At 37.1% G+C, this 21624-nt stretch overlaps 4 protein-coding genes and 3 pseudogenes across 4 annotated transcripts; 4 read left to right on the top strand and 3 right to left on the bottom strand.

Annotated features, from left to right (window-relative positions):
* Window positions 1–458: 458 nt before the first annotated feature.
* LOC103337623 (late embryogenesis abundant protein At1g64065-like) lies at window positions 459–1280 on the bottom strand. The gene has a single exon (XM_008240791.3). The coding sequence runs from the start codon at window positions 1157–1159 to the stop codon at window positions 557–559; it is 603 nt and encodes a 200-aa protein (XP_008239013.2). The 5' UTR covers window positions 1160–1280; the 3' UTR covers window positions 459–556.
* Window positions 1281–3049: 1769 nt separating this feature from the next.
* Window positions 3050–3996, bottom strand: LOC103337624 (uncharacterized; annotated as a pseudogene).
* Window positions 3997–4802: 806 nt separating this feature from the next.
* LOC103337625 (uncharacterized) lies at window positions 4803–5727 on the top strand. Its single transcript, XM_008240793.2, has one exon. It carries the CDS (start codon window positions 4925–4927, stop codon window positions 5552–5554), a length of 630 nt encoding a protein of 209 aa, XP_008239015.1. The 5' UTR covers window positions 4803–4924; the 3' UTR covers window positions 5555–5727.
* Window positions 5728–6465: 738 nt separating this feature from the next.
* On the bottom strand, window positions 6466–7234 carry LOC148915218 (uncharacterized; annotated as a pseudogene).
* Window positions 7235–9246: 2012 nt separating this feature from the next.
* On the top strand, window positions 9247–10103 carry LOC103337706 (uncharacterized; annotated as a pseudogene).
* A 6034-nt stretch (window positions 10104–16137) lies between these two features.
* Window positions 16138–17903, top strand: LYSOPL2 (lysophospholipase 2). Its single transcript, XM_008240794.2, has 2 exons — window positions 16138–16357; window positions 16799–17903. The coding sequence occupies exon 2, from the start codon at window positions 16856–16858 to the stop codon at window positions 17807–17809; it is 954 nt and encodes a 317-aa protein (XP_008239016.2). The 5' UTR covers window positions 16138–16357; window positions 16799–16855; the 3' UTR covers window positions 17810–17903.
* A 2548-nt stretch (window positions 17904–20451) lies between these two features.
* Window positions 20452–21360, top strand: LOC107881566 (uncharacterized). Its single transcript, XM_089055622.1, has one exon. It carries the CDS (start codon window positions 20554–20556, stop codon window positions 21172–21174), a length of 621 nt encoding a protein of 206 aa, XP_088911748.1. The 5' UTR covers window positions 20452–20553; the 3' UTR covers window positions 21175–21360.
* The last annotated feature ends 264 nt before the right edge of the window (window positions 21361–21624 follow it).

The following is a 21624-nucleotide window of genomic DNA, read 5'->3' as shown; positions in this document are numbered from 1 at the left end:
ACTGATAGCGAGTCTCATTCAAAGAAAATAATTTCAACTCCAATGCCACCAACTACAAGAAAATACAGTCCTGGTCTCAAGGCCAGTCGGTTCAAGCACAATCCTTGACACTAAGCTCTCGTTTGGTAACTCCTCTGTTTTTAATTTTAATTCTTGTTAGATGTAGCGAGCAAATACACTGGGGGAAAAGAGAAATGAAGGAGAATGAATCCTTGACACTAATCTCGTTCGGTAACTTTTCTGTTTTTAATTTTTGTCAGACGTACAGAGAAAATACATGGGGGAAAAGAGAGATGAAGGAGAATGAACGAACCAAAAAAGCCAACTTAAAATAGTTTTTAGTTTTATCTATGTTACCTTGAAATTTGAAGTTCACACACACACATATATGTACTGCCTTTTGCTTTTGGGATATATAAAAACGCATGGGGAAAAGTATTTAAAGTAGAATTGGAGTCTGTACTATAATCTGTATATTCTATATATAATCCAACAGAATTTGTAAACAATATAACAATCAAAATTTGTAAACATAAAACTAAAATTGGCTCGATTCTCAGTTACAATCCAAATTCTGGAGAGTCCTTGCTACCAAATTGAACACCATAGAGCAGCTCAATTCAGCTGTCTTCTTTTTCTTCATGATCAGCATCAACTCAACCTTTCCCTTCAACTCGGCTGTGCTGGTCAGCAACAGCAAGCCATTGCTGAGCTCATTTCCAAGAGCAGACTTGCCTGGCAACGCATTGGAATTCACATTCACAAGCAAAGTGATTTTTTTGGTGGATCGCAATCCGACTTTGCCATTTGGAATATAAACTTGCCCAACAACCACACCTTGGTATGTAAACACGATGGTGCCGTCACGAAACTTAAAAGGACCCCAGTTTGGGTTTCGCACTCTGACTTGTGTTACGAAGCTCATGTCGAACGAAGGTGTTGCCGGGGAATAGGTGAGTGTTTGGATATAGGCGTTGCTTGCCAACTTGAGTTTTGGACTCTTGGCTTTCATCACAGTGAGTGAGAATATGGTGATGACTATGACTTGAAACACAATGAAAATACCAAAATATTTCAACCTTTTGATTTTCTTCTGGCGTTTGCGCTCCTCGGACTGGTGGTATGCGTTTGCTTCATGATCTGCATCCTTCTCAGCCATTTTTTTCTTCTCACTTGATCTTTTTTAATGGGGTGATTTGCTTCTAAGAGATGGATTGGGAAATGGAGGACTTGTGTTTGTGGTAATTGTAGTGAAGAAGTGTTGTGTAATACTTATAGACTGGTAGTCTCAACGGGCTTTGCTTCCCAGAAAATGACCTAACATAAATGGGGTTTTGTTTGTTTGTTTTTATTTTATTTTATTTTTACTGTTTATGTTGAAACGCCAAGCACACCTACTGTAAAATGTTGACTAGGTGTTATTGTATCCACGAAGCTTCTTGTGGTCTCAGTCGTCCGATTTGGACCTCAAGCCTAGGTGAGGACTTTTCATGTACAAATGCACTGGTTGAATGATCTTTTTTATTAGGCAACAAACAACCCTGTGGGGCTTTTGAGTACTGCATAAAGAGCCACCACTTGAACAGTTTTGAACAAGACCAAGGTCCCAAGGATGTGATGACCATCTTATGCGGAATAAAATAAACCCAAGTGGCCAAGTTGTTGTCATCTTTGGTGGTGCTTGAAAGCATCTGCTCATTTTTGCCTAGTGATATGAATTTTCTTTTCATTTCTTTCCATGATTGAGGCAGGAGGTTCCTCCATCATGATCAAGGAATCTCAACCGTGGCAAACGTGTTAATGTCCAAACATGGCCGATCATTATCCAATGATACTACAATAGAAAAGAAATGATGTCTGCTCCCCAAAACACTTGTACAGAGAAGAAGCATGAAAAACACCACACACCACAAAAACTTGAGGCTTAAATAAATCAACATAAAGAAAAAAAGTATTTTATTTATGAAGAGGATGGAACAAAACCAAACAGTAAATGGGACCCGTAAAAGATATTTTGTCATGTGTATAATTTTCTCTACCCAACTTGCAAGTTGCAGGCTAGGAGGGAGGACGAATAACATATAGGTATAGCTATGACCATTCAAAGAGATAATAATCCCATTAGAAGGTTCCTGTCCACTTGTTTTTTTCTCTTTTATCATGACATTGACAGAAACTTATCCAGATTGTTTTTAGATATGACTAATAGGGCCGTTTGGCATGGTGAACTGTTATGGACTGGAATAAATTTTAGGACTGTCTTAGATTAGTTTAGATTGGACTAACCTGAATTAAGTACTGACTTATGTTTTGTGTTGCGTCGGACTAAAAAGCTGAATTATAAAAATAGTAAAAAGTTATGTTTGATGTTGTGTCGGACTAAAAAATAATTATTATAATATTTAAATTGAATTGGGGTTTTTGTCCTAGAAGATAAATAAATGCTACAAAGACACTCAATTCAAAGATTTATAACAATATCTGGCAAAAAAGAAGAAGATTTAAAACAATAATAAAAAGAAAACAAATAAAATTCTATTTTAAATTTTTAAAATTTTATTTTAATGAAGAATAAAATTATGATATTTGTTTTTTGGCTTCTCAAGATTAATCTTAGTTGGTCGAAACATTGTTAAAGGAGTTAAGCTCACTCTATATAATTCTAGGTTTTTCGAGGACCAAGTAAAAAAATAATTAAAAAAAGGGAGATTCACTATTTTACCCAATATGGAAGCACAAATTATTTATAAAAAAATAAAAAAATAAAAAAAATAAAAACCTATATGAAATGAACTTTAAAAACACACTCAAAACCATTTACAACATAACAAAAAAGCTTTTAACTTCTTTTAAATTACAAAAATGTCATTGATTTCTAAACAAACCCAACCCCAAAACTTCATAAAAAAGCCCAAAACATTCAATAGGGCATCAAAATAATTTAATAATTAAAATTAAATTGCAGTTAAGAGCATGTCTGATGTTAGGGGCTAGGGGCAATTTTACCTCACAAAATGACACTATTCATCAAATTTACTTCACAACTCTATAATTGAGAAGACTCCGAATATCATTAAAATCCTGGTAAAAAACAGTAAAAAATAGTGGCTCACTAGTAAAAGATTAAATAAGTACAAATTCAAGCGTCACACAAACAAAAACTATAAAATAACAAATAAAACACTACTCTTGTTCAGCCGCAATTTGATTCCTGAAGAGGATATAGAAATCATGCAATTCTATTCCACCCTCCTGCCCTCATTGCTTTGCTTGTGTCTTCACTTGCATTGTAAAGATTTGAGCGTCTTGGCTGCCACATCAAGGGCAATAGTGCAGTTCATGTTGGCAGCCTTCTTCTTCTTCATGATGAACATAATTGCAACTTTTCCATTCAATCTTCCTACGCTGTTGAGCGTCAACACCCCGCTGCTCAATTCGCTGCCAAGATTTGAACCAGTTATTCCATTTGAATTCAAACTCACCTCCGCATTTCTTTTTATGGTCGAAAGCCATCCAGCCTTGCCCTTTGCGATATTAATTACTGCCACATCGGCCTTGGTATTGAAACGTGACATTGGCAGCATTGAACTTGTAGGAACCCCAGTTGGCTGAGTTCTTGATCTTGATTTGGGTTGTGAATTTTGTGTCGAATGAAGGCGTTGCAGGACAGCTTCGAAGTTCGGACGTTGATGTTGCCTAGCCTGAACCTGGGGTCTTGACTTTCATGACAGTGAGACTCATTGTGGTGATAACGATGATCTGAAACACAACAAAAATACTAATATATATGGCCAATTTGATTTTCTTTTTGCGTTTCTGCTCATCAGAGGATCTCAAAGACTCCGCATCACTTGTTTTCCAAGCCATGTTTCCTTTTCTTTTCCGAAAAAAAAAGTTGGAAAACAAAAGTTCTCTGCTTTTGTAGTTGGTTTGGTTTTGTAGATGAAACTTGGAAGTGGAGAGAGTAGTTGTTTGTGGAAATGATGGAAGAGTAGTGTGTTGTATATATAGTGTCTGGAGTTTGGATATTTTGTTTGATTAATTAATGATTTAAGAGTGGAAATATGATGATGAGTGTCATAATTACCCACCCAGGAAATGATAATTACTACCCAGGAAATGCTGAAATGTAAACAAACGCGCTCAGTATCTAGTTTTGGACTTAATTGTCTTCTAGATGGTCGAAATATTTTTAGACTTCGGTGTACTCGAAACATACAAAAATTTCACCGACGTCCAAAAAAAGCCAACAAAGAAAAGGATAAAATAAAATTATAGACATGTGGTACGTCTCCCTGTAAGATTTTGGAGATCCAATTGTTTTGGTTTTAGGCAACGTCTTGAAGCCGCCATAGGTGTGTTAGAATATCACAGTTGGCCAATTGCCTATATTTTAAGATATTTCGAGTTTGGTGAGTAATCATATATTCAACAAAATATCAGCTTCATGGTCAAATAAAGTTCCTTAAACCATGACTGTGTTCTGGACAGAAGAATAATTCAAAGTTAAATAACAGTATAATTTGCCCAAACTATTCACAAGGTGATCCCACACCATGTTCTCACATGTCATTGGGATATTTTTATTTGTCCATTACGTGCATCAAAGCAAAAAGCCTAAAAGCCCCTCAACAAAGTCTTCCATCATCTAGAAGTCAATAATTCACACCTTTGGCTTTGGACGCGTTTGGCGTCTGCAAATTATCTTTTCTGCTGAAACTCACATTTTCCAGGAAGTTGATTTCCTCCCCCGTAACTTATTGAAATTGGCAAAATTCCAAATACTATAAATAGGAGGATACTCTTCCATCATTTTCACAAACAACTCCCTCCATTTCCAAGTTTCATATTCCAGAAAAGCAGACTCCTCAAAAGCAGACAACTTTCTTTTCACTCATATCAGAAAAAAGATAAGCTAAGAAACATGGCTGAGAAGGCTTATCCTGCAGCCCCGGCAAACCATGGTTACCAAAGAAGTGATGCAGAGTCTTTGGAAAATGCTGATGAACTGAAACGCAAGAAGAAAATCAAATTGGCCATATATATTACTATTTTTGTTGTGTTTCAGATCATAGTTATCACCACAATGAGTCTCACTGTCATGAAAGTCAAGACCCCCAGGTTCAGGCTAGGCAACATCAACGTCCAGAACTTCGAAGCTGTCCCTGCAACGCCTTCATTCGACACAAAATTCACAACCCAAATCAAGATCAAGAACTCAGCCAACTGGGGTTCCTACAAGTTCAATGCTGCCAATGTCACGTTTCAATACCAAGGCCAGACTGTGGCAGTAATTAATATCGCAAAGGGCAAGGCTGGATGGCTTTCGACCATAAAAAGAAATGCGGAGGTGAGTTTGAATTCAAATGGAATAACTGGTTCAAATCTTGGCAGCGAATTGAGCAGCGGGGTGTTGACGCTCAACAGCGTAGGAAGATTGAATGGAAAAGTTGCAATTATGTTCATCATGAAGAAGAAGAAGGCTGCCAACATGAACTGCACTATTGCCTTTGATGTGACAGCCAAGACGCTCAAATCTTTACAATGCAAGTGAAAACAGACCATGATTTGATTTCTCTGTAATGATGTGGATTTTGGATTGATGAAGACTAGTTCTTGGATTATTTTTCGTCATTGATATTCTTTTTTTTTCTATAGCTATGAGCGACACTTGTATTGTATTTTGTTTGTAGAATTATAAACTACTTTACCTTTTTAATCACTGAACCGGTACCATTGCTGTTCTTTTTACTTTATGTTTATCAAATGGCTTAAATCATGCATCTTGTTTATCCAATAAAGGCCAATAAATTTGCAGACATAGGTATCCTAGGATCAATGTTGAAATGAAGAAGCAGGATTACATATGTTCCTCTGTTCTCAAACCACATACTGTATAAGTATGTTCGAGAGAAATGAGCAATTGGAAGTTACAGAAGTTAAAAAGTTACATAACTATCATGACATGATGACATGCCCTACACGTATTAATTATTAGAACACTTCGTTTTTCTGTTTGGTCATCACTTTGTTTTATCTGATAAAACAAATACTTCGTTTCAATTATACTGAACTTACAAAATGTGTGTGAGAATAGAGTTTATGCTCAACAATTAACTAAAAGGGGATAGCCACGAAGAAATGCAATCCACAATCAAATGTTTTTCTTTTGATTCGACAATTCTCGTCCATGATATTTGAGCTCAGAACATCCACCAATAAAATGAAGACTTTTTCTGTTCTGTTTTTGTTGTTATGTCCTGGATTAAGGTTTTGCTGAGTGTGTAGTGTCGCATGGGGTGCAGAGTGTCTCAGGATGAAGGAGAATGAACAAAAAAATGGAAATGTAGCACAAAACACAAGTTGAGACGAAAACATTGGACATGGAAAGCTTAGCTAGTCACATGACACATCTTTTGTTTTGTGAGGCCTCCATTCACCATAGATGAAAATTAAAGCTTAATTTGTATATACAAAGTATCTCTCTTCATATGGTCAGAAATTTGAAAGACAGTAAAAACAGAACAATATATCAACTACATTATGGTTCTACAAAAAATCCAATCCCAAAACAGAGAATAGAATGGAAAAAAAAAACACTCGCGCTTCAAATCTGGATGTTGCAACCTCCATCACTCATTGCTGACAATTTCTCACTACTTGCATTCTAAGCCTTGAATTGCCTTTGAAGACAAGTCAAATTTCATGGTGCAGTCCATTGTGGCAGATTTCTTTTTCTTCATGATAAACATCAATTCCACCTTACCAGTCAATTTAGCTTTGCTGCTCAGCGTCAACATCCCACTGCTCAACTCATTGCCAAGATTGGAACTGCTTCACAATGCATTGGAATTCAAACTTACCTCAACAAAGATTTTTTTTTGGTGGGACGCATTCCAGGCTTGCTCTTTGGAATGACAATTTGCCCCACAGCCAAGCCTTGGTACAAGAAAGTTGCATTGGCCGCATCAAACTCATTGGGTCCCCAATTTATGTTCTGGACTCTGATTTGGGTTGTGAAGCTTGTATGCAAAACAAAGGTTTGCATGCAGGGACAGCTAGTTGGGAAAGTAATAGTAAAAGGTAAGAAAGTAATTACTAGGACGTTGATGTTGCCTAACCGGACTTTGTGGGTCTTAACTTTCATCACAGTGTGTCCAAATACAGTCAGACTATCATATGAAACAGAACGAAAATACCAAGGTAATGGCCAATTTGATTTGATTTTTTTTATTTTTTTATTTTTTTATTTTATCGTTTCAGCCTCATCAGCGGATTGCAAAGATGGTGAGAGATATAGTTTCCAGGAAATGCTGAAATGTAACCAAGCTCTCTTAGTGTAGAATTTTTGACTTGGTCTTTAAGTCCCATAGCTTACAAAGAGAAGGATATATAAAATTAAGACGTGTGATAGAGAGATCCAATTGTCAGTGTTCTAGGCACAGTCTTTATGCTGTCATAGGTCTTTTAGAATTTCAAAATTGGCCAATTGCCCATACTTTAATAATGTGAGAGTTAGGTGAGCTTTCTATTATTATTTTCAATCAGATCTGATGGAATGGTATGCCAAGTACTGTTAGAATTGCACCCGACACATTTTATCTTAGAACATTTCATCCATGAACAGAAGCTTCTATTGATATTTAATTAATATGTCAATCTACTCAGAGGAAAAGCCTAAAAGCTCTTCAACAAAGTCATCTATCATCTAGAAGTGATTTGGACGCGTTTGGCATGTTCAAAATTCTTCCCTTGAAACTCACATTTTCCAGGAAATTCATTCCACCACATAACTTCACTCAAATTACTGGGATGAAAGTCAAATTTAGTCAAATTTTTATAGTCCATGCTCTTATTCTCAACCCATGTCATTTTCCGATGACTGCCCTTCAATGGCCGAACGACAACCCTTAGAAGGTAAATCATCACCTCATTAATGGCCAAACAACACTCCTTTGATGGTGAATTGGTACACGTTCAATGACCGAACGTTAGCCTTTCAACATTTAGTATCCATTGCCTTCCGATGCATAAGCATTTATTGCCTTCCAACACATAAGCATAATTGCTTTCAGCACTTATGCTTGATTTGAGACACACCAGTACCTTTCGGGTTGGCACCCCGCCTATCAGTGCATTATCACTGACTAAGTGACATGAACCACAATCTTGCCTTTTCCACACTTTGCCCTTCGACATCATTGCTTCATGTCACTGACTGAGTGAACGAATGCATAACCGCATGAGGGACTTGGGAATAAAAACCAAGTATTCTTGTAGGTCCTTCTTACCTTGGGGCTTTGGGGACTAGGAATAGTGTGGCTAGGCGATATGTAGACGAAAAGGTTGCTCGGCCAGCGCACTCAAGTTACAACACTTGAACCAAGAAGAAATTTCTTACTAGGGACTAAAGGGGACTGTTGGTATCGTGACTATTATTCATAAACAAGTAACTTGTATTATGTAAACAAAACAAGTATAGTAATATTAAGAATATCTCTAATTTTTATGGACTTAGCCTGTTCGGGTGAACCACGACGTCTCCCAAGTTGTATCTAATTTTCGATTTGTTTCAAATTTTTTTTTAAAGTTTTGTTTTTCTTTTGTGCTTGTTTTTACAAAATGAATGATTGTAAAAGGAGCATACTTTACAAATTTAGAAGCCACCAGAGAAATAAAAGGAAAGAAAGAGAATGGACAATATGATTGCAGAGTTGTTAAGTTTCTTTCCTAGAAATGAAAAATATAACCAAACGCGCATAGTTAGAGGTTGGACTTCTAGAGAGGGTCGATTAACTCCCACGAGGAGCTTAAATAATAATAAATTTGAGGATCTTACAATTAAAAAGACAAACTAATTAAAACCAAATAAAAAAATTATATCCGAATGCTAGCTTGGACTTTGTAATAAGACTTATACAGATCCTTGTTTGTTTGTGTGGAAGGCAAATTTTTTAAAGCCCTCGGGGCTTTCTATTATTCTATACTTGATTTTTTTTATTAGTTTCGTATTTGAAACGCGTCCATATGCACAACAAATATATAATAACATAGTATAATGGGATTTTAAGTCATGTTCTCAAGCATCCATAGTAGGCTACTACAAGTCAATAAATTTGCGCGTTTTGATTCCAATTTCCAGGAAGTTTACATCCTCGATGTTATTCCGGCAAGTAACTCATTTATCAAATTGTCTATAAATACCACACAGCACTCACCAACATTCTCACAACCAATTCACTTGCTCATCAGTTCATATTTTACAGAGCGAAACAGAGAAAAAGCAGAGCATTTTCTTTTGAAGCTTTACTTCCACTAAAGAAATAAACATGGCTTGGAAAACAAGTGATGCAGAATCTTTGCAATCCTCTGATGAGCTGAAACGCCAGAAGAAAATCAAAATGGCCATATATATTACTATTTTCGTTGTGTTTCAGATCATAGTTATCACTACGATGAGTCTCACTGTCATGAAAGTCAAGACCCTGGTTCAGGCTAGGCAACATCAACGTCCAGAACTTCGAAGCTGTCCCTGCAACGCCTTCATTCGACACGAAATTCACAACCCAAATCAAGATCAAGAACTCAGCCAACTGGGGTTCCTACAAGTTCAATGCTGCCAATGTCACGTTTCAATACCAAGGCCAGACTGTGGCAGTAATTAATATCGCAAAGGGCAAGGCTGGATGGCTTTCGACCATAAAAAGAAATGCGGAGGTGAGTTTGAATTCAAATGGAATAACTGGTTCAAATCTTGGCAGCGAATTGAGCAGCGGGGTGTTGACGCTCAACAGCGTAGGAAGATTGAATGGAAAAGTTGCAATTATGTTCATCATGAAGAAGAAGAAGGCTACCAACATGAACTGCACCATAGCTTTCGATGTGGCAGCCAAGACCCTCAAATCATTACAATGCAAGTGAAGAAGACAGCTAGGACACATCTCTGTAATTATGTGAATTTTGGATTGACGAAGACTAGTTCTTGGATTATTTTGCTTTACTGATATTCTTTGTTTCTATAGCTAAGAGTCACACTGGTATTTGTTGTAGAATTATATGGCTACTTTACCTTTTTAATTTCAGAATCGTTGTTATTCTTTTTACTGGGGGCAGGCAGTGCTTCGATTCATAATGCAATTAACTATATTTTTAGCAAATTGTTTGAATCATCCAAGAAGGCCAATATTCACTACTACAAAATTGGTCAAAGACCACCAACTTAAGAGCACGAATATTTATGCATTTTTCATATAAAACACAAATAATTGTGTTAAATCGATTTGCACAGAGCACCTTTTTTTACTGGGCACAAAAAATAATGCCAAATGTTAATCTAGTGTAGGTAATAAGTACCATCTAACATGTTCTTCGAGAAAAGTAATAATTTTTTTGTGTAGACACAAATAGTTGTGTCTATATCTAACACATGTGATAATTGTTAGGAAATAAGTTTGTATAATATCAATTAATATCAATATTGTTGTAATTAGGATTTACTTTCCTAGTAAGTTTCCTAGATTAGAGGACTTGTTTCCTTGTACATGAAGACACTCTTGTATAAAACCAATTGTACCTATCAATTAAAAGTATTCTCTTCTAATATCAGATTCACATGGTATCAGAGCCAGGTTGCTCCATGTGTGAAAGCCCAACGGCCACACGTGCTCCACGTCACCCAAAATGTGTTATCCATATGTTAGGCTTGAAAATTCGTCACACGTGCAGGGGCGTGTGAGAATGTGAAGGTAAAGAGTTCCACATTGAAAAATTGAGAAACCTAATAATGGCTTATAAGGAGTTGGGCTACTCCTCCCCATTGCCAATTGGATTTGGGGTGGAACCTCAACTTCTTTCAAGGTTGAACCTTCAAGTCCTTACTACATCAATAATTCATATCATCCAGGTTTGGTAATTGTACCAAAGCCTTTGAATGGAGATAATTATGCAACGTGGCGCAGATTCATGACTGTTTCATTGACGTTTCTCCTAGATTGTCAACACGCTTGATTATCTTCTCAAGTCTATTCATCTTCTCCCAAAACAAACCAACGTGAGAATCAGATATAATAGGGTGAGATTTTTTATGGGGTTTGGTATTTATATCACCAACTCAAAAGTCTCATACAATACATCATTTAATGAAATACCTCAAAATCGGTAAGTTTTTGAATACCACTGTACTTTTTATAATTTTTTAAAAGTCCTAATTAAATACCACCAGACTTGCATTGATGATTTTAAAATCCTAATTGAATACCATCATATTTTTATTGAATACTTAAAAATCATAATTGAATACCACTAGACTATTAAGCTTTTAAAAAAACCATTAAAATCCTAATTGAATACACCCCTTTAAGTGTTTGTTGTTGTATTTCATAGAATAATTGTTTGGCTCTTGTAAACAATTGGGTCATTGCATTTGTAAGCTATTTGGAGCACCTAATATGCTAATTTTCTCAATTTGTAATTCGATTTTATGTTGATTCGTAATTTGTTTTATATTTGCATTTAGGTGTAACTTCTGAATAGGTGGAATCCAGCCCAAAGTGCGAGCGCTTGGGTTTCAAATTTCTTTTTTAATAAAATATTCAATATTCGATTTTATGTTGATTTATGTCTAATCAACTGATAAAGTTGCTAAGTTATAGCTTATTAGAATAAATGGTTATTTTCCCACTCCAATTTTATCCACTTAGAGTCATTTCACCGAGCAGCCCAAGTCTTAGGCTGGGGGAGGAGGCTGCGCGAAAAACCAGGTTCCTACGGGCTAGTCTTGCCTAGGTTGGGAGTGGGACCCACGAAGATGGCCTGGCTCAAAGGCCGTTTTGCCCGAGGGGATGACGTCGCGCGACGCCATTGTGCGGTTTCAAATTTTTTACCTTTGGCGCGTGCAATGCAAGCGCCAGTGATAAAAAATTTGAACTCGCGTGCGCTACTGACATTAGCCATGGGCAATCTCCAACAGCTAGAAGACACGTGTCAAGGCTTGGGCACTCCGATATGCTTCTCCTCCGCCAATCCAATAGATGACATTTCTTTGGCAATAAAATTATGAAAAAAAAATAGAATTTTATTTTTTAAAATACCAAAAAATTCTAAATTTTATTTATTTATCAATATATCAATGCCCTTCACTTTCAACACCAATCCTTGTACATTTTCTTCTACATATACTATTATTCACTCTTTACTCAACATTTTCCTCTCATTCAAATTGTGTTTTTATTTCTTAACTTGATGGGTTATTCTATCGAAACCGGAGGGAGTGGAGCACCATGGAAGCTGTTTTCTTGTTTGAGTCTTGGCTCCAAATTAGTCATTGTCCCGTGTCAGGCAATGGGATGAAATTTTTTCATATGTGAAAAAAAATTCATGTCGAATTTTGTGAAAGAATTCCGGGGTCGACTCGTACGGAAATGACATTGTTTAGTAGGTGGAAAATTCTCAATAAAAAGTTGGGAAATGGAGAGATGTCTTGGCAAAAGCGAGAGACAACCATAGAAGCGGGGAAAATCTTAGTAGCGAGGTAAGTATTTTGTAATTTTTGTTTTATTAAGTTTAATGTCCTAATATATATATATATATTGTTTCTTGCATTTTCAATATTTTGTTAATATTTCTTGCATTTTCAATATTTTGTTAATATTTCTTGCATTTTCAATATTTTCTTAATATTTCTTGCATTTCCAATTGTTTCTTAATATTTCTTGCATAAATAGTATTTTGTTAATATTTGTTGCATTTCTAATATATTTGTAAGGTTAATTGCATTACCATTTTTTTTTATGTTACTTGCATGTCCAATATATTGTAAATATTTCTTGCATTTCCATTATATATATATTTTTTGTTAATAGATGATTCAAGCACAGATATGGTTTGGTGCAATTGGGCAAGGAAAAAAAACTTTCAACCATCATGAATGTTGGGAGGTGGTGAAAATTTGCAAACGCTTCAGAATTATTCCCACGGGTCCCGCCGTTATGTTAAACGAGACGCCACTCCATGATTCAACGACATCGGATTCACCTCTCGATTCCCCTATGAGTCAAGACTCACCCATCGAAAAGGAGCCGAGGTCCATTGGCTGAAAGGCTGCGAAGGCAAAAAAAAGGGAGTAATTCTAGCAATAATACATCAAAATTTTTGGAGAAAATTGTAAGGCAAAGTGCCATAAGAATTGAAATGGAGCGGAAACACCAAGAGAACGAGATGACAATTCGAGCAGAAAATCTTCAAGAAATGGAGTTTTTGCACAAAAAAATCATTGACAAGAAGGATTGGGAAACCATGACCATGGATACAAGCCATATGTCCATTAAAACAAAACAATTTTGGAAGCTAGAACGAAGGGATGTTATGAGAAGAAGACTTTTCAGTGACGATGGGCCTAGCAACACGGATTGGTTAAATGATCAAAACCATTAAATTAGTTGGCATACCTTTTATTTATTTTTATTTTTCATGTTTTGTATTAAAGTTGTTGTAATTCGTGTATTTTATTTTAGTAGTATTAATTCTTAATGACTTGTATTAGCTTTCTTTATTTAATAAATAAAACATTCAATAAAATACCTTTTTATTCAACATATTCTATACATCAAACAAAACATAATTAAAAGGAAAAACCACAACCAAAGCATAATAAAAAATAATAAAAAACTACAACCAAAGCACAATAATAATAACAAACCACAACCAAACCATAACTAAATAAAACCTAACCAAAGCATATATGCTCTATCATTCACCTTCATTGCCTTTCATTGCCCATAAATGCTTCATCAAGTCAAGTTGACGCCTTTCATGAATATACGAAGATTGCATCTCTGTATATCGATCTATCATACGGTTCATGAAACGACCATCCCTAACCAACGGATCCGGCTAAAACGGTTCTCCACTTGGCCCCATGAGCTTTTCATAAATTCGTGTCAAGGCCATGTTCATGGGATCCGGTTTGTAGACCTCTGCAGCATCGTAATCATACTCATTCTCCAAAATCATATTATAGAAGATGATGCAAGTCATCATAATGCTTCTCAGGACCTCCTCATCAAACATACATGCCGCACCTCGAATAATCAACCATCGAGCTTGGAGGATGCCAAAATACCTTTCGACATCTTTCATGTATCCTTCTTGATAGGAAGCAAATAATTTTTGCTTCTGGGATTGGAGATTGAGAATGGATTTGACAAATGTGGTCCACCTCGGGTAGATGCCGTCAACTAGTTAATACCCCGTCTGGTACATTGTATTGTTGATTTGATAGGTGATATTCGGCCCTGCATCTCTCAAAACATCGTTGAAGACCGGGGATTGACCTAGCACGTTGAGGTCATTTTAGGATTCGGCAACTCTGAAAAAGGCATGCCAAACCCATGTGTTAAAGCCAGCAACGGCTTCAAGGATGATACTTTTTTGCCTTTTCTATTCCCGTAATCTCCTTGCCAGGCAGTTGGGCAATTCTTCCATCGCTAGTGTATGCAGTCGATGCTATCAATCATTCCTGAAAATCTCGAGCTTCGGCTTTTTGTAGAAGCCGTTGGAGGTCCTCGAGAGTGGGTCTGCGTAGGTAGTCCCTCGTGTACAGAGTTTCGATAGCATCACAAAATCTTACCAAGGCCTCCAACGTAGTGGACTTCCCTATCAGGACAATCTTATCCACTTGATCAGCAAATGAACCATACGTCAACATTCGTATAACTACTGTAAGCTTTTGCTCCTGAAGAAGTCCCAAAACCCCAGCAGCATCACACTTTTAAACAAAGTATGCATCATAATTGCAAATATCATGCATGACTTTATTGAACAAATGAGGTTGCATTCTTATATCTCATTCGAAAATCAACATCATAGTACAAAGAAGTTGGGATAAAATAATCTTCCAAAAGATTCTTATCCCGAAAATGCATATGTCTGTCCACATTCGAGCCACGACCGACTTGTGAACCATGACGGCGACCTCGGTTTTCTTCATCTAGCAAAGCTACTGCTATGACAACTTGTTCATCTTCTTCTCTCTGCAACCTTTGCCTTTCAGCTCGTCTACGGCTTCTCTCATTTGCTTCTCGCTCTTGCTTTTCCAAGCATCTCCTCAAATCTTCCATTGAGAATGAAGTATGAATTCTAAACTATGAGAAATGAAAATATGGAAAGATGTGGTGTGAGAGGTAATGAGCTGAGCCTCTGGTTTTATTGAAAATTTTGGCCAGATAGAGATGCCACGTGGCTTGATTTGATATGATGAAAATCTTATCTGAAATTTGAAATTCATCAGAAATTTTAAATTTGAAATTTATCTGAAATTTGAATTTTGAAATTCATCCAAATTTTGAAATTTGAAATTCATCCGAAATTTAAACTCAAAAATCTTATCCGGAAATTTTATCCGATTATGAATAGTCTTGACACGTAGGAATCCGAAAATCTTATCCGAAAATATTATCCAAATTAATTATTAAGGTAAAAAAAATTGTGAAAAAAACAAAAAAATGAATAGTAATTTTCCTTTGCCATGGCAACAGGTGGAAACAAAAAATGTTTTTTTTGTAAGGATAATTACTATTTACGTGAATAGTGACTGCTCTAAACCCCCTCTTGCCATGACAAAGAATAAATGGGTGGAATTACTCTTACACTATCTGTAAGTTATAGCTTACCAGAATGAATGGTCATTACCCTCTCAGAATACAAGCACAAATGCCTCTTTTCGTGCTCTATAGCGTCTGACACAAATGACAATCTAGTGTGAAACTCCTATCCATATAGCAAACCATCAACTTAAAAGTGGCTGCAGAGCAAACTGTCAACTTAAAAGTGGCTGCAGAGCAAACTGTCAACTTAAAAGTAGCTGCATAGCATCGTGCTCTTTGATTTTATAAAGCACAATTATATGGGTTTTGTGTCCTTAGAAATTAAGAGCACAAATAAAAACGGTGCCTGAACCCGAATTGTGTAGTAGTGATTGACGCAGAGTAGAGGTATCCATCATGATTGCGTGACGCTAACAACACAACAAAGACATCAGGATTCAATAAACAAATTTAAAATAAAAAAGAGTTCACGCGTCAACACCATTCTAGTAGTAGTCGACCTCATCAAAGGCAGTCCACCAACCCCCCACCAACCGCACTCACAGCAAATCCACCAACTCTCTCCCTTTAAAAATCCGCTTCCATTTTTCCTCCGCATCCAAATCCAACCCCGCTCTTCGCGACTAGGCTAACGACGGGAATTCCCTTTCTCTCTCTTTTTGTTTGGAAGAAAAAATTCCCCCTCTCTCTTGCGCAGCAGCAAACCATCATTTCCAACCCATGCTTGCTGCCTATCTTAATTGAAGCAAATTAAGGTAATCTTTCATTCATCATCTGCTTTTTATTATTTATTATTTTATTTTTTTTAATGTTGAAATTTTGGGGAATATTTATGGTTTATGATTAGTTATTTACAATTGAAGTTTATGAGTTGAAATTGATTTTGGTGTTCTTGCTTGTATGAATTATTCATTAGGGATTTTGATAATTCATTATGAGTTGAAATTGATTTTGGTGTTCTGATTTTGATTAGATATTTAACTATTTAAGTATGTTTTTATTGGATTTTTTGTTAGTTTATATGTTTACATTTTTCATATATTATTCAATACGTTATACTATATAATGTCGCGCCAACATCGAAATGTTAAGAGATCAAAGACTCTTCGAGAAGTTTTTAAGAGAAATAATGATATAATGATGAATCATCAATTATGTCTAGTTTTTGCCATCACTGAAATTCACTTTTTCCATAGGTTTGTCCGATAAGATAAATTTAGACCCACCATATTGAAATTCCGGCTCCATCCCTGATGGCGACCGAAACGCCTCCTAATTTCTGGGGCGACATGCCAGAGGAGGACTACTACACCTCCCAAGGCGTGCGCAACGCCAAATCATTCTTCCAGACCCCTAACGGCCAGATCTTCACTCAGAGCTTCTTGCCGTTGGATCAAACAGTCAAAGGCACTGTCTTCATGACCCACGGCTACGGATCCGACACCGGCTGGCTCTTCCAGAAAATATGCATCCACTACGCCACTTGGGGCTACGCCGTCTTCGCCGCCGATCTCCTTGGCCACGGGCGATCCGACGGCCTCCGCTGCTACCTTGGCGACATGGAGAAAGTTGCCGCCACGTCACTCTCCTTCTTCCTCCACGTGCGCCGCAACGAATTATACCTCCACCTCCCTGCCTTCCTCTTCGGCGAGTCCATGGGCGGCGCTGCCACCATGCTCATGTACTTCCAGTCCCCGCCCGACACGTGGACGGGCCTGATCTTCTCCGCGCCGCTCTTCGTCATCCCAGAGAACATGAAGCCCAGCAAGGTCCACCTGTTCCTGTACGGCCTCCTATTCGGGATCGCCGACACGTGGGCGGCTATGCCGGACAACAAGATGGTCGGAAAAGCGATCAAGGACCCCGCGAAGCTGAGGATCATAGCCTCGAATCCGAGGAGATACACGGGCCCACCTAGGGTGGGGACCATGAGGGAGATCGCGAGGGTGTGCCAGTACATACAGGACAACTTCTCGCGCGTCACGACTCCGTTTTTGACAGTGCACGGGACGGCGGACGGGGTGACGTGTCCGTCGTCGTCCAAGCTGTTGTACGAAAAGGCATCGAGTGTTGACAAGACCTTGAAGATTTACGATGGGATGTACCATTCCTTGATACAAGGGGAGCCCGATGAGAATGCGGAGATTGTGTTGAGGGATATGAGGGAGTGGATTGATGAGAGGGTTGAGAGGTATGGGCCCAAGTAAAGGTCCAATAAACAATGAAAAAGTTTCAATGTCCATTACACGACATGCCCTCCACGAATTAATGATTAAAGCACCATGTTTCAATTATACTCAACATACAAAATGTGCTAATTCGTTTGTCATCTTTTAATTATTAGGTCACATGTAATGTAAATAAGCATCTAGAGTCAGCTCACATATTTTATCACGTAGCGTGACAATTGATTGGCTATATCTTAGCCTAAAACATGTAATTTTGTAATCCACAAAGAAGATACGAGGAAATTTCAAGATTTATTGATAAAATTGGAATAACAAAACATACGACGGGTAAAGTATGCTTAAATATTCATAGAAACCTTAGAAATAACAAAGTTTTCAAAAACTCTAAAAACGAGAGCCCAAATCTACAGTTTACCGATTTGCCATTGTGCGCGTTGTCGCTCTTGTTCCTCTTGGATTGCTTCCGCCATATGTTATACATCATTTTATTTTAATGGCTTTTTATTACAAAACGCCCTCGACGTTTAAACTATCGATTGCATCATTAAATTTTTTTTTGTATCACTCAGTCTCTAATGTTAATGTAGATGCTCTTAAATAATTCATCTATCAAAAAAACTGTTAAATTCAAGGACATAATCGTCAAATCAATCTATTTTTTTTATAATTTCCTTTGTCAAATACAACTTTGCATCGCATCCGCATCGTACTGATTTTCTCTCCCTAGGATGCTCCACGTTGGCCTTTTTTCTTGGTTGATTAAATCCTGACCGATAACAAACAAAATCTCGTCTATATATCCCTAAGTTTTGACTTTTGGTTGAGCGTGCTTTCCTAATTGAAAACCCATTCTTCCGGGCAAAATTGCTGTAGTATTCAAAAGCATCATCATCAGTTTTGAAAATTTGACCAACATAAGGAGTGATGACAGCTTCTGATGATGACGAAGATGGAGTTGTCTCACTCTTTACATGCTGAGAACTTACTGAGCCCAGATCATCTCCTTCATAATGAATGTAACACTTCCAATCTCCACACGGGCACTGTTGGCGTCGAATCCATATGTTATTTGATTGCTTCATTGCCATTTTTTAGGAAACACAAGAAGTGTTCCAGCTTATGTAGCCTTCAGCCAAACTAACAGCAAAAGAAAAAAAAAACTTTTAATCAAATATTTGTTGCAATTCATACTGTCATATACAAGAAAAAAGAGGCAAAATATGTCCTTACAATGCATTACGCAGTTCAAGTCCGAAAAAAGCAAATAAAAAAATAAAAGAGAAAAGGTGAAATAGTTCCTTAAACTCCAATATAAAGTTGGAAAAAAAAGAGGGAATGATCAAAATATATAGTTTAACTGAAGATAGTGAACGCTAAATCAATGAAGAAAAAAATAAAATTTGTCGTGGACTAACAATGAATAACTACTCCACAAAAGAGACATGTCATGGGCTACAATTTAGGAAGGAAATGAGAAAAATAAAAGAAACCCAGCAACAAGCATGAATTCAAATTGTTTTATACCCCTAAAAATTTGATCTTTCAGAAAGAGGAAAAAAAAGCTCAAAACTATACATAGTTATTAGAAAAACGAAACTTACCAGTAAAAATGGCCCTCAAATGGTTCAAATTATTCTGAGCAAGACAATGTGGTGTTGCAGAGCAGCTACAGCCGGAAGTTCAAAAAGATGAGAGAGAGAGAGAGAGAGAGAGAGAGAGAGGAAACAGAAAAGAAAGAGGGGAGAGAGAAGACTTATATATATATATATTATAATTTTGGATTGATTTGATGATTATATCTCTGAATTTAACATTTTTTTTGACAGAGAGATTATTTAAGAGCACCTATATTAACGTTAGGGACCATGAATAATACGAAAAAACTTTAAGGATGCAATTTTATAGTTTCGCAAACATCAGGGATGTTTTGTGATAAAAAACCTATTTTAATTTTATGAATGGTGGAGAGAGGACTTTGAACCCAAAGAACAGAGTATGATGACTACTGCGACCCGGACAAGAGAAGAAAGTGCACCTACTTCTAGTGAGAATAGGGAGGACAAAGGTCTTTTACCAACTGAAGAAGAAACAAAAGGTAAATGTGGTTCAAGAATTAATGGAGAAGGATACAAGGAGCAAGGATGCAACTCTATATGAGCATTTGGCAGTGGAAATGATAGATTGTGGGCGAAGAAACGCAAACCACAATCAAATGTTTTTCTCCGGATTCGACAACTCTTTTCCCAGATATTTGAGCTTAGGACCTCCTCGAACAAAATGTAGACTTTTCTTGTCCTGGATTAGAGGGTTGGCTGATGTGATGATCTAATTGCCACTGAGGAACAAGGGAGCAGTAACACGTAGTCAGCATGTTCTCACCCGTATTAGAACATTTCATCTATCATCAGAAGCTTCTATTGATATTTAATTAATATGAAAAATCCATCTACTCACTTTTAAGTCAAAAAGCCTAAAAGGGTTCTCCTCAACAAAGTCATCCATCATCTAGAAGTCAAAAATTTCCACATTTGGACGCGTATGGCGTGTGCAAAATTCTTCCCCTGAAACTCACATTTTCCAGGAAATTCATTCCACCACACAACTTAATTGAAATTGGCCAAATTCCCCACACACTATAAATAACAGACTACTCTTCCATCATTTCCATTAACAACTCCCTGCATTTCCAAGTTTCATATCCTACAAAACCCAAGTCCTCAATTTCCTTTTCACTCATATCAGAAAAAGAAAAACTAAGAAACATGGCTGAGAAGGCTTATCCTGCAGCCCCGGCAAACCATGGTTACCAAAGAAGTGACGCAGAGTCTTTGGAAAATGCTGATGAGCTGAAACGCAAGAAGAAAATCAAATTGGCCATATATATTACTATTTTTGTTGTGTTTCAGATCATAGTTATCACCACAATGAGTCTCACTGTCATGAAAGTAAAGACCCCCAAGTTCAGGCTAGGCAACATCAACGTCCAAAGCTTGGAATCAACGCCTTCATTCGACTTGAAATTCACAACCCAAATCAGGATCAAGAACTCAGCCAACTGGGGTTCCTACAAGTTCAATGCTGGAAATGTCACGTTTCAACACCAAGGCCAGACTGTGGGAGTAATTAATATCGCAAAGGGCAAGGTTGGATGGCTTTCGACCATAAAAAAAAATGCGAATGTGAGTTTGGATTCAAGTGCAATAACTGGTTCAAATCTTGGAAACGAATTGAGCAGCGGGGTGTTGACGCTCAACAGTGTAGGAAGATTGAATGGAAAAGTTGCAATTATGTTCATCATGAAGAAGAAGAAGGCCACCAACATGAACTGCACCATAGCTTTTGATGTAGCAGCTAAGACCCTCAAATCTTTACACTGCAAGTGAAGATAGACTAGTTATTTTGTAGACTGTACCTTTGCGATAGGCCACATCTCTATAATGATGTGGATTTTGGATTGATGAATACTTGTTCTTGGATTTTTTTCTCCTCATTGATGTTATTTGTTTCCATAGCTATGAGTGACACTTGTATTTATTGTAGAATTATAATGCTACTTTTACTTTTTTTAATCGCTAAGTGTTTTTCTTTTCACCGGGATTGTGCTTTCTTTTGATTTTGACAAATTAATCGGTTTGCAACTACCTTTATGTTCATCAAATGGTTTAAATCATGCATCTTGTTTATCGAATGAGGCCAATATTTGCAGAAATGGGTTAGGATCAATATCTTCAACTGGAGGAGCAGGATTAGGGGTCTACGTTTTCCTTTGTTCTCAAACCCCATATATTTTATTGAAGAGAAATGAGCATATGCGAGATACAGAACAAACAAAA

Source organism: Prunus mume, linkage group LG7 (assembly GCF_029339155.1).
Source record: "Prunus mume cultivar Tortuosa linkage group LG7, ASM2933915v1, whole genome shotgun sequence".
Classification (NCBI taxonomy): Eukaryota; Viridiplantae; Streptophyta; class Magnoliopsida; order Rosales; family Rosaceae; genus Prunus; species Prunus mume.
The sequence above is the reverse complement of the archived record's forward strand: the minus strand, read 5'-3'. Positions and strand labels throughout refer to the sequence as shown.

Bases quoted from the DNA above. Each gene is read 5' to 3' on its own strand.
- LOC103337623 (XM_008240791.3), bottom strand. From the start codon at position 1,159: ATGGCTGAGAAGGATGCAGATCATGAAGCAAACGCATACCACCAGTCC.
- LOC103337625 (XM_008240793.2), top strand. From the start codon at position 4,925: ATGGCTGAGAAGGCTTATCCTGCAGCCCCGGCAAACCATGGTTACCAA.
- LYSOPL2 (XM_008240794.2), top strand. From the start codon at position 16,856: ATGGCGACCGAAACGCCTCCTAATTTCTGGGGCGACATGCCAGAGGAG.
- LOC107881566 (XM_089055622.1), top strand. From the start codon at position 20,554: ATGGCTGAGAAGGCTTATCCTGCAGCCCCGGCAAACCATGGTTACCAA.